Genomic DNA, 12,887 nt, shown 5'->3' with positions numbered 1-12,887 from the left:
TGATATACTATGTTAGTTTAATATGAGGTCGAATAGAGCTGACCAGTGACCACCCACTTTTTCTGAACTTTTGTTCTGGAATTATTTTTCCATTTATGTTTGACCATTTGAACATTTTGTAAACCATATTTAGAAAGAAATGCATTTCAGATGTTGCATTTTTGACTAGTTAATTTCAGATAAGCTGAAATGAGCTTATACAGAAGCATACATTATGTAATTGCCTTTTAAGTTCTGGGTGGGCCTGGACTTATTGGTAGTGCATAAACGTTTTTCTTTCTGAAGATTTGAATGTCAGTTTTATTCCAGAACATATTATCTGTATGTAGTTTTTTAGATATGTTTATGTTAACATTTCTTAAAAATAATAATAATGATAAAAATAAATAATCTATTGCTTAACCCTTTCTAATGTTTAACGCAATGGTGCCCAATCCTGTTCCTGGAGATCCACCTTCCTGCAAAGTTCAGCTCCAGCCCTAATTTAATTAAACACACCTTAACCAGCTAATTAAGACGTGTTAGGGTTGGATCTAGACTCTCAGGATGCATGAATGCATACACAGAGAACTAATTATTGGTGAACTGAAACAGGTGTGAACTTATGCGAAACTATAGAAACTAACAGATGGCGGGAAAATGGAAACAAAAGAATCTGGGTTGAACACAGGAACAAGGAAAACTAAAAAAAAAAAAAAAAAAAAAAAAAAAAACAGAGCCGAGAAAGCACGTGATATTATTGAGATTTTAAGAGATTTAGGGCTTATTGGAACAATCAGACACACAGGAGATTCAGGGCTGGTTGGAAACACCAGTGATACAGGAGATACAGGGCTAGGCAGAGCCAGCAAAGATTTAATGCTGGGTGGATCCAGCAGACACACAGGAGATGCAGGGCTAGGCGGAACCAACAGAGACAGGAGATTCAGGACTGAGCAGATCTAGCAGACACATAAGAGATTCAGGGCAGACTCTAGTGCTTGGTGGCACTGACTATATGCAGGGAAATATTTACTCCGAGGCGATCTGTGACTCAGCCTCATGGTCTGTGGTGGACTCAGGCATTGCTGGTGCTGGGCTGGTGGCAGCGGCTTGAGTGCTAACCTCCTTCTAACACTCACAGATATTGATGTGACATACAGCCAAATATGGTCACCCATACTCAGAATTCGTGCTCTGCAACGCAGTGCACACACACAGCAGTAAACACACACACCCGGAGCAGTGGGCAGCCATTTATGCTGCAGCACCCAGGGAGCAGTTGGGGGTTCACTGCCTTGCTCAAGTGCACCTCAGTCGTGGTATTGCCGGTCTGAGACTCGAACCCACAACCTTAGTGATAGTAGTCAAACTCTCTAACCATTAAGCCACAGCTTCCCCAATATGGAAGGGGGAAACCATTGCGGAGGAGCACCTACTCCATGTACTCCATGAAAGTCCTTAGAGGCTTGTTTCTGGGAAAGCGCAGTCTTGTTTTTGCGTTGAGACATGTGTGGAATAACGCACACACAGGCAGACATCATCATAAGGGACAAGATGACAAAGGTCCAAAAAAAGTCCTGTGTGTGCCTCTCTAGAGACTGGTTTCCCTGTGAGAGGAGGAAGATTATCTTCGCTATTTAAGTACTCTATTCTGTTACAGCTGGTTGCAAAAGTAGTAGTTGAAGCTGGATCTATTCACAGCAGTATTACAACTTACTGAACAAAACTCAGGATGCATGAAACAACCAAATAGAATGCAACAATAACAGACAACTGAACTGACCCAAACACAGTGCTTAAAAACACAAATAATTAATCAGGGTGAACAGAAACAGCTGTACTAATCAGAAAGTACAGATACTATCAATTGGTGGCAAAATGGGAACAAAAGAAATTGGGTCAAACACAGGAACAAGGAAAACTAGAACAAAACCAAACATACACGTGACAGGCTGAAGGTATTTTTCCAGGAAAAGGAAATTGTTTTTATTAATCACTTAACCCCATGTCGTTCCAAAGTAGTAAAAGCTCAGTTTGTCTTCGGAACACAATTTAAGATATGCCAGAAGGATTTCCAGTTTTTTCCTTGTGGCGCGGATGACACAGCAGAGTATAAACAGCATACGGTGCTATTGAGAGACACAGAGGAGACAGTTGACAAAGGAATTAATGAATAAAGTCGTTATTTTTGTTTTCTTCACTTAAAAAAGTGTTTCTGTTGCTTCATATAACCCATATTGCACGTCTGATGACAGATGGAGTGTTCTGACGACAATATCATAAATTCATTCATACATTTCATACCTTTCCTGGACCTTGTCACTGTTATTTACTTGGCAGTCTATGGTACAGTCTCAAGCCTCCAGATTTTAATCCAAAATACCGTAATTTGTGTCCCTAAAATGGCCAGATCTTTTATGGGTTTGGAACCACATGGGGGTAAGTGAATAATGACAAAATGTTAATTTTTGGGTGAACTAACCCTTTAACAATGGAAACCATATTACAGTAATGTAACACAATTGTGGGAGATTAGTATGTACATTATGCCATATAATTTACAATATAATGCATTATTTAAATATTTACTTGACAAAAAATATAATTTTGCTGTTTCCTTTTTTAATATGGTAACATTATTTTGGTGTGTGCATTATTACACAGAACCTGTATGAGGAGCTCAAGATGCTCAAGCATCGAGTTAACGAGCTGGAACAGGAGAAGATACAGTATGTTCAGAAGCTCAAGGTTACACAGGTACTGCCACACAAATGTGATTCATAATCTTTGTATCCTCTATGTCCTCACTTATGGTACAAAGGCCCAGATGTTGGCCCAAAGTTGTGGTTCACTTGACAAGCTTCCAATGTAGTGCCGAAATACATTTTTGGCTATACCACAATGAAGTGTTTCTTCTTTCTTAGGCAGAGTTCATGAGTTTACAACAGCTGTTGAGCTGTAAGAACTCTGAGATAGAAAGTTTACGGGCTCAACTGATCTGCAGAGCTCCGGTGTCTTTAGACAGCACAGAAAGAGGTACTGCTTTTTCTCTCAGATCTATCTAAAGGCCTGTCCTGATGCAGTCAAGACTAATGTTTAGCGCTTTGTGTTTTTCACAGCTGTGTCTATTTAGTTGTGCATGTTAATGCATGTTAATTAGTGATTGGCCGATATTTATCCATTTGATATATTTGTCCTATAACTGTGTGAAGTTGTCTAGGTAACAAAAATAACAGTTCTGCTTTTTTTTAAAATCAGTTGTTTGCCCAAATAATGACAGGCAGTGAGAGTGTTTAGGGAATGCATTCATTCCAAATGCATTCAGTTTTGCTACAGTAGCTACTATGTGTAAATAGCAGTATGTCTGGAAATGCAGTATTCATAAAATAGTAATTGAAACATAACTGCGTGACCTACTGCTACCGCAAAGTTCTGAAAAGCATGACTGATGTTGAAAGCTTCATAGAGCATAATTTATTAGTGGTCAAAAATGAGTTTCTTCATCAAATGGTGGTATCAATCAAATGGTATATGCTCAGTACTCTGCTGGTGCATACAGTCATTATTCTTGTATTAATTAATTAATTCTCTTTGGTGCAATTATTGTGGCACATAAGTTACAAACTTAACCTTTAAATTTAATCTGCATTACATTGGCCATTAGCTGCCCTGCTGTTTAGATTTTGGTATTAGCTTTTGAAATATATATATAATTCATGTACTAATGTTAACAGCAGTTATTAGCAATTGCTGTATGTGTTTGCTGTGTTTTGTGGTAGCTGACAATGGTTCTTTTTCCTTACTACCATTCACTCACCATTAGAGGAGATATACAGAAGGAGACTCAACACCAAACGTAAGCTTGTTTATAATGCACATCCTCACACAAATTGCTAGAGAGATTAATGCAGAATTCATCTGTGCACATAAAACCATTTATGTATTTGATTGTTTTCTCAGTTGTCTCCTTGTTTTATGTGACCCTTTAAACTCATATCTGTATTTTATATAGCATCCTGTGAGCTGGTGAATTAAAAACAAAAAACAATCATAAGCATTTATTGCTCCACTTAGCTTTCCTTGGAAAAGTTTAAGATCATTGGAATTCCTTTTTTCCATGTCTGTAAATCTTAATTATTTTCATGATAATAGATCTTAAACATTTGTGTGGTTTATGAAATCCAGACTGTGGTTACTACTTTGTAAGGATCTACTTTGTAGATCGTGAATAGTTTTGTGCATGGCTGTACCGTATTTCACATAAATATATAATTGGCTAAATCTCTTTTTACTTTGTCTTTTTCTTTTCCTTTTTTTTCTGTCAACAGATCAGGAGCTACAGAGGTTAAACACAAGAATGGATTCACTTATTGCCGCAAATCATGTAAAGGTAGATTTTCTTTTTCTTTTTTTAATGGTTTAAATGCTTAAAAAGGTGTGTATATATATATATGGGCACACTGGGCCCTTTGTTCCTCACACTGCCCTGTTTTATATGGAATTAGGTGTGTTGAATGTTTGAGGAAATGAAGCCAGAACCAGTTTCCCCAGACATGTGCCAAATACTTGGACTTACAGCTTACTGTATTATTTTTTTTTTTTTTGAATAATAAATAAATTATAAAATTTATCGATATGATTTTTCAGGATCGTCGAATAGAAGAGCTCACTCTCCTCCTGAGTCAGTTCAGACAGACGAATGACATCATGACTTTAGTTCAAGGTAAATTCAAAATAATTTTTTGCCTGTTTTATTAGACATTCAGAGGTCATATACCTAGCAAAACTATTTTAAGATGTTTGAACTGATCATTAAATGAAGAATGATTTGTTTGTTGGAAATGGCAATGGGATTAAATGATAATCAAATTAAATCTTACTTGTAGGGAGTTATGATAACATTAGGTTTTGAAATACCTAATTTCAGGAAGCTGTAGCATAGAGATGTAAGTATAACTGATGTCTTCCCCAGGCCCTGAATACAAATCAGTACAGATCAGCAACGATGAAGATATAAAGCAGAACGAGACTGTAAAGACGAAGACTGTAATACACAAATCTCACTCTGAGGTGTGTGTATGTGTGTGTGGGTGTGTGTAGGTTCATAAGTGTAAGTGACTGTTGATTCATAATTTCCTGAACCATTTCTGATTTTTTCTTTCCCCTTTTTATCCTCTGGTAAAGTTGACCTTTAGTAGCTCAACACCTCTACTGTCATCTTCAGTTTCTTCTCAGAAAGATGAAAACTCCAGGTAACATAATCTGTACATCCTCCACATTTCAACCGGAAAATTACATGTGACATATAATTATTAACACTGTTTTACTCAGGTCCGTGAGTGTGGAAGACTTTAAAGGCAGCTCAGCACAAAAGGTTTGACCAAACAACCAATCTAATTTATTTACAGCTGTTGAGCTGTTGATAAAGAATTATTTCTTAATGGTCTGTGTGTGTGCTTTGCAAGGATTTTTTTAAACCCTAAATTATGTTGACATGCCAAGGTTCCTTCCAGTGATTCACTCTTTTTTTCAGGCTGTTGATGGGAAACTGGTAGAGCCTGTTCTTTCAGAGGAATATAGAAATCCTCATCTTAAGTTATTAATCTGTCATCACTATATTTACTCTTAATCTTCTAGTTGAATTAAAACTAAATAAGTTGGAATGACTGAAATCATGACCATGTTGTTGCTGGCAGTGATGTAATGCTGATGTTATAATAGGAGACTTTTGAAGATTAAACATGCTAAACGTCTACAACAGACAACATTACCTACACTTCACTTCTCACCCATTTTTATAGAGTCAACCTGCTGATAATAGACATCTGACCCTCCCAACAATGCTGAGTCACCCAGAGAAGAGAGAGCGTGATATGAGTGACATATCAGACCAGAGGACCCCAGAAAACAAGGATGGAGACATCAACCTTAGTATGATTCTTAGTATGATGCTGATTATTTTAAGCCTTTCATAATAAAGCAGTATCAACCTGTTGATGATGGGAAAAAAATGTCAGAGAACAGATCATCTTAATTTGACTATTACCATAAAGTCAGTTCCATGCTGGAGCTTTTTCAAGCAAATTACTGTCTTATAAAAGTCAACCTGAATGACTATTTTGACTTTTTATGCAACTTTTATTAGAGCTGGTACTATGTCTTGAAACATATTTTAAGTAGTTTCAAGTAGTTTAAGTACCCATCTCTGGTGAATTTTAAAGTTTGAATGTATTTCTTTCCTCCACCCTTATTTTGGAGCAAAACCACTTCTATCATTCCTGAAACCCTGTGCCTTTAATAGACTCTAATGAAAGGATCTTCATCAGGAGCAAGAGCTATCATATGGGCCCCACCTGTTTTTCAGGACCCACCCTGTAACTGAAGCTTGACTGAAGGGAGGCAAATCATTGCCAGATGCCCAAACATGCTTTGACAGGCAGGGAGACTAGAGACTGGCCTTTGAAAACCTGTTCCGTTAGTCTCTGCTGCTCCATTAGCACAGCTGCTTAAATTTAATTTATTTTAATTTATAAAAATTAGCTAAAAAAAAAAAAAAAAAGATTTGTCTTTTGTAATTGCATGCCAATTCATGTGTATATCATAGCTAAAATTAAAACTGTGTAATAGGGCTGAATGCCACAATCAAATCTCTCCCTCATTTAATTCCTTTTACTCACTGTGTTAAATTTTAAAAAGACACGTTGACTGTATTTACAGGAATATTCCAGTTTATTCACCACTACTATGGTTTTCTGTATTACTGTATAAAATAAATTAAATCCATCTCTTAGTTTGTAAAAAGGAATGGAAAAAATGTTGACAGTAATGCTCTTTTAGTTAAAGCCATTGCGGTCAAGCATGCAGTACTGCAATTAAATATCCAATTGTTACGCTATTACAAAAGTATAACCATAACACTTCACTCTAACATTACAGATGTTAACATAGGATTCATCACTCTACTACCTTGTCTTTGTAAAAACATTTCCAGTCTAAAAAACACATGCTATTATTGCTTGTTCAAGATATGCACAAAAATAACATCCAGCTATAAAATTCATAAATAACTGATAATAAAGGAAAATTCCATAATTTATTATTATTATTATTATTATTATTATTATTATTATTATTATTATTATTATTATTATTATTATTTATACTTAGTATTTTTATTTATTTAATTGCTTACTGCATGTGTGTCCCCCACAGGAATTACAGAGAAAATAAAGGACACAACCAGTTCTGATCTTTCTTCAGTGTCTTCAGGAGTCGACTCTGGCCAGCAGTCTCCCGTGTTACAAGAAAACATCAAAAATAGCAGCATACGCAAACTTTGGGGAAAGTGAGTTGATTATGACGAAGGGCAATTACAAAATTGAATTATGAAAATGGTACAATTACTTGCGTCTTCCCTGTTTCTAAGTGAAACCAGTGTAAACCAAACATCTGACAGGGTGTGTTTGTTTTGAGGATGAAGAGGCCAGGTGTGCTTTCAGATGACATTGAGCCCATTCAGTTCAAGAGAGGAGGCTTCAGGGCCACAGCTGGGCCTCGTCTAACACGGGCCCCTGATTCTGGACGCTCATCCCGGTAAAGTTCCCTTCATGAACGGACAGGGCCAGAGGCGCAATAGACTTTGGAGGGGTAATACCTCCTTCATATAACAAATAAATGTAATTGCTCTAATGATGTTATTATCTTCTTATTGTTAGTGCACACACATCTTTCTCTAAGTGGACGACAGAGCAGGTGTGTGGTTGGCTGGAGGACAGTGGTTTGGGGCAGTATGTCAGTTTGGCCCGTCAGTGGGTGGACAGTGGACAAACCCTTCTCTCTGCCACTCCACGGGACCTTGAGAAGGTAATTTTTACTAGTATAATTTTATTTTGGTTATGTAGCTGTTTTCTGCCACCTTTCAATTTTAAATTGGTCTGTCACTATGGATTGTATTAGTAACAGGGTAATCTGCTTGGAAAATGTTTGTTAGCAAGATGATAAATCTTGCACTCTCCAACAATAATATCAGCAAAGCTGTCATAATGAAAACTGAACAACACAATACAACAATGTAAAATTATCAACCATATCTATCGATTGTGTATGTATATATGTGTGTGTGTGTGTGTATGTATACAGTATATATATATATATATATATATATATATATATATATATATATATATATATATATATGTATGTATGTATATACACAGTACAGACCTAAAGTTTGGACACACCTTCTCATTCAAAGAGTTTTCTTTATTTTCATGACTATGAAAATTGTAGATTCACACTGAAGGCATCAAAACTATGAATTAACACATATGGAATTATATACATAAAAAAAAATGTGAAACAACTGAAAATATGTCATATTCTAGGTTCTTCAAAGTAGCCACCTTTTGCTTTGATTACTGCTTTGCACACTCTTGGCATTCTCTTGATGAGCTTCAAGAGGTAGTCACCTGAAATGGTCTTACAACAATCTTGAAGGAGATTCCTGTGGAGGCCAGGTCATCTGGCGCAGCACCCCATCACTCTCCTTCTTGGACAGATAGCCCTTGATGCCTTCAGTGTGACTCTACAATTTTCATAGTCATGAAAATAAAGAAAACTCTTTGAATGAGAAGGTGTATAATGTGCCATTTAAAATCTAAAATCAACCACACAAAATATGCTGGTGTGCATGAAAGTCTCACAGAAATGGTACAGTTCCGGTGACTCTAATGTTCTGTTTTCAACAGGAGATTTGTATTAAACATCCTCTGCACAGAAAAAAGCTGCAACTGGCTCTCAGAGCTTTTAGTAACAAGACAATGGAGAAATCTTCAGAACTGGATCACATCTGGGTTACACGTATGTACTCAGAAAATTTAGATTTTCACTTCCCGAAGAAAAGCAAAAAGGGATCATTAAAGTTTTAGGATTTAGTTCTGTGAAATTACATATTTCAGTATTGAAATAAGGACATGTTTTCTGCCAAAATGTTTCCACTGCCCCATTTTCCATCTGCAGACTGGCTTGATGACATCGGTTTACCACAGTACAAAGATCAGTTCTATGAAAGCAAGGTTGATGGCCGCATGCTACAGTACCTAACAGTGGTAAGATCAAAAGTTTCCTCCTACCCCGTGTTAAAAATGCAATGTAACAATATTTTTCAAATGCACATATTTAACTGCTTTAGAAATTAATGTTCTTTTCCAACAGAATGATCTCTTATTCCTGAAAGTCACCAGTCAACTCCATCATCTGAGCATTAAATGTGCCATCCATGTCCTCCACGTTAACAAATTTAACCCAAACTGCTTGAGACGCAGGCCAGGGGATGAGGTAAGACAAATTGCCTATTCAAAATTAATAATTTCAGCTCTACTGCAGGCATGCAGAATTATATGGGATACTTACATCAGCACAAACATATGCAAGTGTAATCTATGTAAATATATGCTCATAAATTCAAAACATAAATTTACATATGCGACCCTGGACCATAAAATCAGGCTTAAGACGTTGGGGTATATTTTTAGCAGTAGCCAAAAAAAAAAAAAAAAAAAAACCTTGTATGGGTCAACATTATCGGCTCAGAAGAAACTCCTCTCACTCAGAGCAGTTTACATCACTGGGAACTTGAATCAGGGAGCAGACATCCTGTTGAGCTAGGGGCGGAGTCCCAGGGAGTAGAGGCTCCATCTTGATATGATGGAGCAGGCGGTGGATTTTTGTGAATCTTGAGAATTCATCAGCTTTGACTGCTGACGATAACTTTATTATTTAAATACACTTTAACTGGTCACTTTGTCTCACACCAATATAAACATGCTATCGGTATCACTCCTGGGTTACTTTTTCCGGGTCAGGTTCACTCACCAGCAGTCCTTCTCTCTCTCACCTAATCCTGTTTCTTCTGGCGTTACATACTCTCTCCACGCCAATTACTGAAACAAGACATGTGTTGATTATTTCCGTCCAAACCACTCACTCACCGTTCCTCTCCTAATTCTCTCTCCTGCTGCCGACTTCGCTAAAGTGACCCATTTCTGTGTTGTTTTTGAGGTTTGTGTTTAGATTATTGTACGGTTGGAAGATCCAAACATGGCCTATTTTAAGATTTCTAACAGATTCAGTCACTTACTGATTTTCTGTTGGTATTTGATATCTGTTGGTATTTGATAGAATCCATGATGCCATGTATCTAAACAAGATGTTCAGGACCTCCAGCAGAAATATAGGCCCACAACATCAAAAATACAACAGTATATTTAATTGTACACATAGGGTACTTTTTATTTCTGTGTTGACCAAACTCATCTTGAGTGTTTGCTGCTAAAAAGCTAATTTGTTTCATCTCACCATAGATGCCAGTCATGTCTGATAACTGAATATGCTTTAGTTTTTTTTTTTTTTTTTTGGATGAGCTAGGAGAATCTTTCTTGAAACCCTCCCAAACAACATGTGGTGATGTAGGCCCAGCTAGCAGGGAACATTCTCATAACTTTGCCTAACATTACGTAAAATATGTTCTAAGAATGTTTATAATAATAATTTAAAAAAAGTTCCTATAACGTTAAGTGAAAACAAAGCTAGAACATTATTCCTGCAACATTTTGAGGATGTTCTGAGGATGTTGTTGAGGTAAAATAATATAAAATGTTATCAAAAACACATTGGCACAATGTTTCAAGATAACAAATGAAGAACATTCTCTCAGCCACATTAGTAGAATGTTCTAAGAAACATCATTGAGGCTTGAGGTCATGAAATGTTTTAATGTGACGGTTTAACAAAGATCAAATATTTTATCCGCAACATTTTGAGGATGTTGTTGAGGTAACAAATTATAAAATGTTCACATAAACACATTGGGACAATGTTTCAAGACAACAAATGAAGAACTTTCTCTCAGCCATATTAGTAGAACGTTATACGAACATCATAGAGGCTTGAGGTCATGAAATGTTTTAATGTGACGGTTTAACAAAGATCAAATATTTTATTCACAACATTTTGAGGATGTTGTCGAGGTAACAGATTATTAGAGGTTTCCAAAAACATATTGGCACAATGTTTCTAGACAACAAAAGTAGAACATTCTCTCTGCCACATTAGCAGAATTCTTTAAGAACATCATTGACACTTGAGGTGATCAAATGTTTTGTTTAAAACATTTTTCCAATGTGACAGTCAAACAAAGATAGAACATTTTATCTGCAACATTTGGAGGATGTTGTTGAGGTAACAGATTATAAAATATTGTCAATAAAACATTGTGACAATGTTTCAAGATAACAAAAGGAAGAAAATTCTCTCAAACCACATTAGTAGAACGTTACAAGAACAACATTGAGGCTTGAGGTGATAAAAAGTTTCAATGAAACATTGTTCTAATGTGATGGAACATAGAAAGTTTTATCCGCCACATTTTGTGGATATTTTGAGAATGTTGTTGAGGAAACAGATTATAAAATGTTGTCAGTAAAACAATGTGACAATGTTTCAAGACAAAAAAGAACATTCTCTCAGCCACATTAGGAGAACGTTATATGAACATTGAGGCTCGAGATGATGAAATGTTTCAATTCACGAGTTCACCCTTACATCTAATCTGAAGGCAAATAGTAGGCATATTTTGGCGTGCTGTCCTGGGGGAGGGGTCCGGGCCCGGAGCATAGCCCGAACCCAAATAACTCCCCCTATCCCTAATTTGGGATAAATAGATTAGAAGTGAGGAGTTGGGGTGGAGGAGGGTTGCCGAAAAACTGTCGTGGGACAGGAGGTAGGAAGACTGGATATATATACGCTTGCGTGCTATTTAAGATTATTAGCTAAACGAGATGAACCTGTGCCAAATTGGATGATTATCTGATCGTGCTTCTCCCGAACTTTGTTAATAAAACCACATTTCACGAGTTCACCCTTACATCTAATCTGAAGGCAAATAGTAGGCATATTTTGGCGTGCTGTCCTGGGGGAGGGGTCCGGGCCCGGAGCATAGCCCGAACCCAAATAACTCCCCAAAAGAAGCTTAAAGACATAGGACAGCAGCCAGAGAGCTAAAATTTAGTCGCCCCCCAAAATATGCGTGTTGGGAAGAAAATGCAGAGCGACCGGGAGAGCCCGTGCAGTGTTCGACGAGAGCTGCGGCTCGCAACGTCTTACCAGCGAGCCCTCCGTGCCGCTTATGGGAGGAGCACGATGCCTGATATCAAGAAATGAGGGACTCTTGCTGCCTCCGAAGGGAGCTGCGGCTCTGCTGCACCGGAAGGGAGAGTCCCTCTTGCGGCTGAGTACGAGGCGCAGTTTGTTGCATCTGATGGAGGGCTCTCACTGCGACTGAAGGGAGCCAGCGACTGTATCCCATCGGGAGGGAGATCCCTGGCCGCCATAGAGTATGCAACATAACTCGGACGGGGGGTTCACACTGCAACCGAAGGGAGCCGTGGGTCTGCTGCACCAGAAGGGAGAGCCCCGTCAGATGCTGAATAGGCAATGAGATTCGAGCCGCGGTTTGGCGCGTCGGATGAAGGGCTCCTAATGCAACCGAAGGGAGCCAGCGGCTGTACCCCATCGGGAGGGAGATCCCTAGCCATCGTTGAGCATGCAACATAACTCAGATGGGGGGTTCACACTGCGACCGAAGGGAGCTGTGGGTCTGCTGCACCGGAAGAGGAGCCCTAGTCCGATGCTGAGAAGGGAAAGAGACGCGACTGTTGGAGGGACTCCCGCTGCATCCGAAGGGAGCTGCGGCTCTGCTGCACCGGAAGGGGGAGTCCCCCATTGCGGGTTTATGGAGGCACGTTTTTTTTTTTTTTTTTGCCTCTGAGGGTTCTCCCAGCCTCCGTAGGGGGTTCGCAACTCTGCAGCAGGAGTGCTGCCCCGGAGGGGAGAACCCTGATTGACGC

The 12,887-nt window shown here is 38.2% G+C and overlaps 1 protein-coding gene across 1 annotated transcript in view; it reads left to right on the top strand.

Annotated features, from left to right (window-relative positions):
* Positions 1-12,887, top strand: part of ppfibp2a (PPFIA binding protein 2a) — a 29,851-nt gene that overhangs the window by 10,137 nt on the left and 6,827 nt on the right. The window contains exons 5-18 of the mRNA XM_052531070.1: positions 2,647-2,739; positions 2,907-3,018; positions 4,311-4,372; positions 4,630-4,705; positions 4,955-5,052; positions 5,167-5,234; positions 5,314-5,356; positions 5,784-5,913; positions 7,195-7,327; positions 7,456-7,575; positions 7,698-7,845; positions 8,730-8,841; positions 9,001-9,089; positions 9,196-9,318. Coding sequence (XP_052387030.1) covers positions 2,647-2,739; positions 2,907-3,018; positions 4,311-4,372; positions 4,630-4,705; positions 4,955-5,052; positions 5,167-5,234; positions 5,314-5,356; positions 5,784-5,913; positions 7,195-7,327; positions 7,456-7,575; positions 7,698-7,845; positions 8,730-8,841; positions 9,001-9,089; positions 9,196-9,318 — 1,407 coding nt within the window. The remainder of the gene's footprint in view (positions 1-2,646; positions 2,740-2,906; positions 3,019-4,310; positions 4,373-4,629; positions 4,706-4,954; positions 5,053-5,166; positions 5,235-5,313; positions 5,357-5,783; positions 5,914-7,194; positions 7,328-7,455; positions 7,576-7,697; positions 7,846-8,729; positions 8,842-9,000; positions 9,090-9,195; positions 9,319-12,887) is intronic.

The sequence above is a fragment of the Carassius gibelio genome, chromosome A18 (assembly GCF_023724105.1).
Source record: "Carassius gibelio isolate Cgi1373 ecotype wild population from Czech Republic chromosome A18, carGib1.2-hapl.c, whole genome shotgun sequence".
NCBI classification, from domain to species: Eukaryota; Metazoa; Chordata; class Actinopteri; order Cypriniformes; family Cyprinidae; genus Carassius; species Carassius gibelio.
This window is presented reverse-complemented; position numbering and strand designations above follow the sequence as displayed.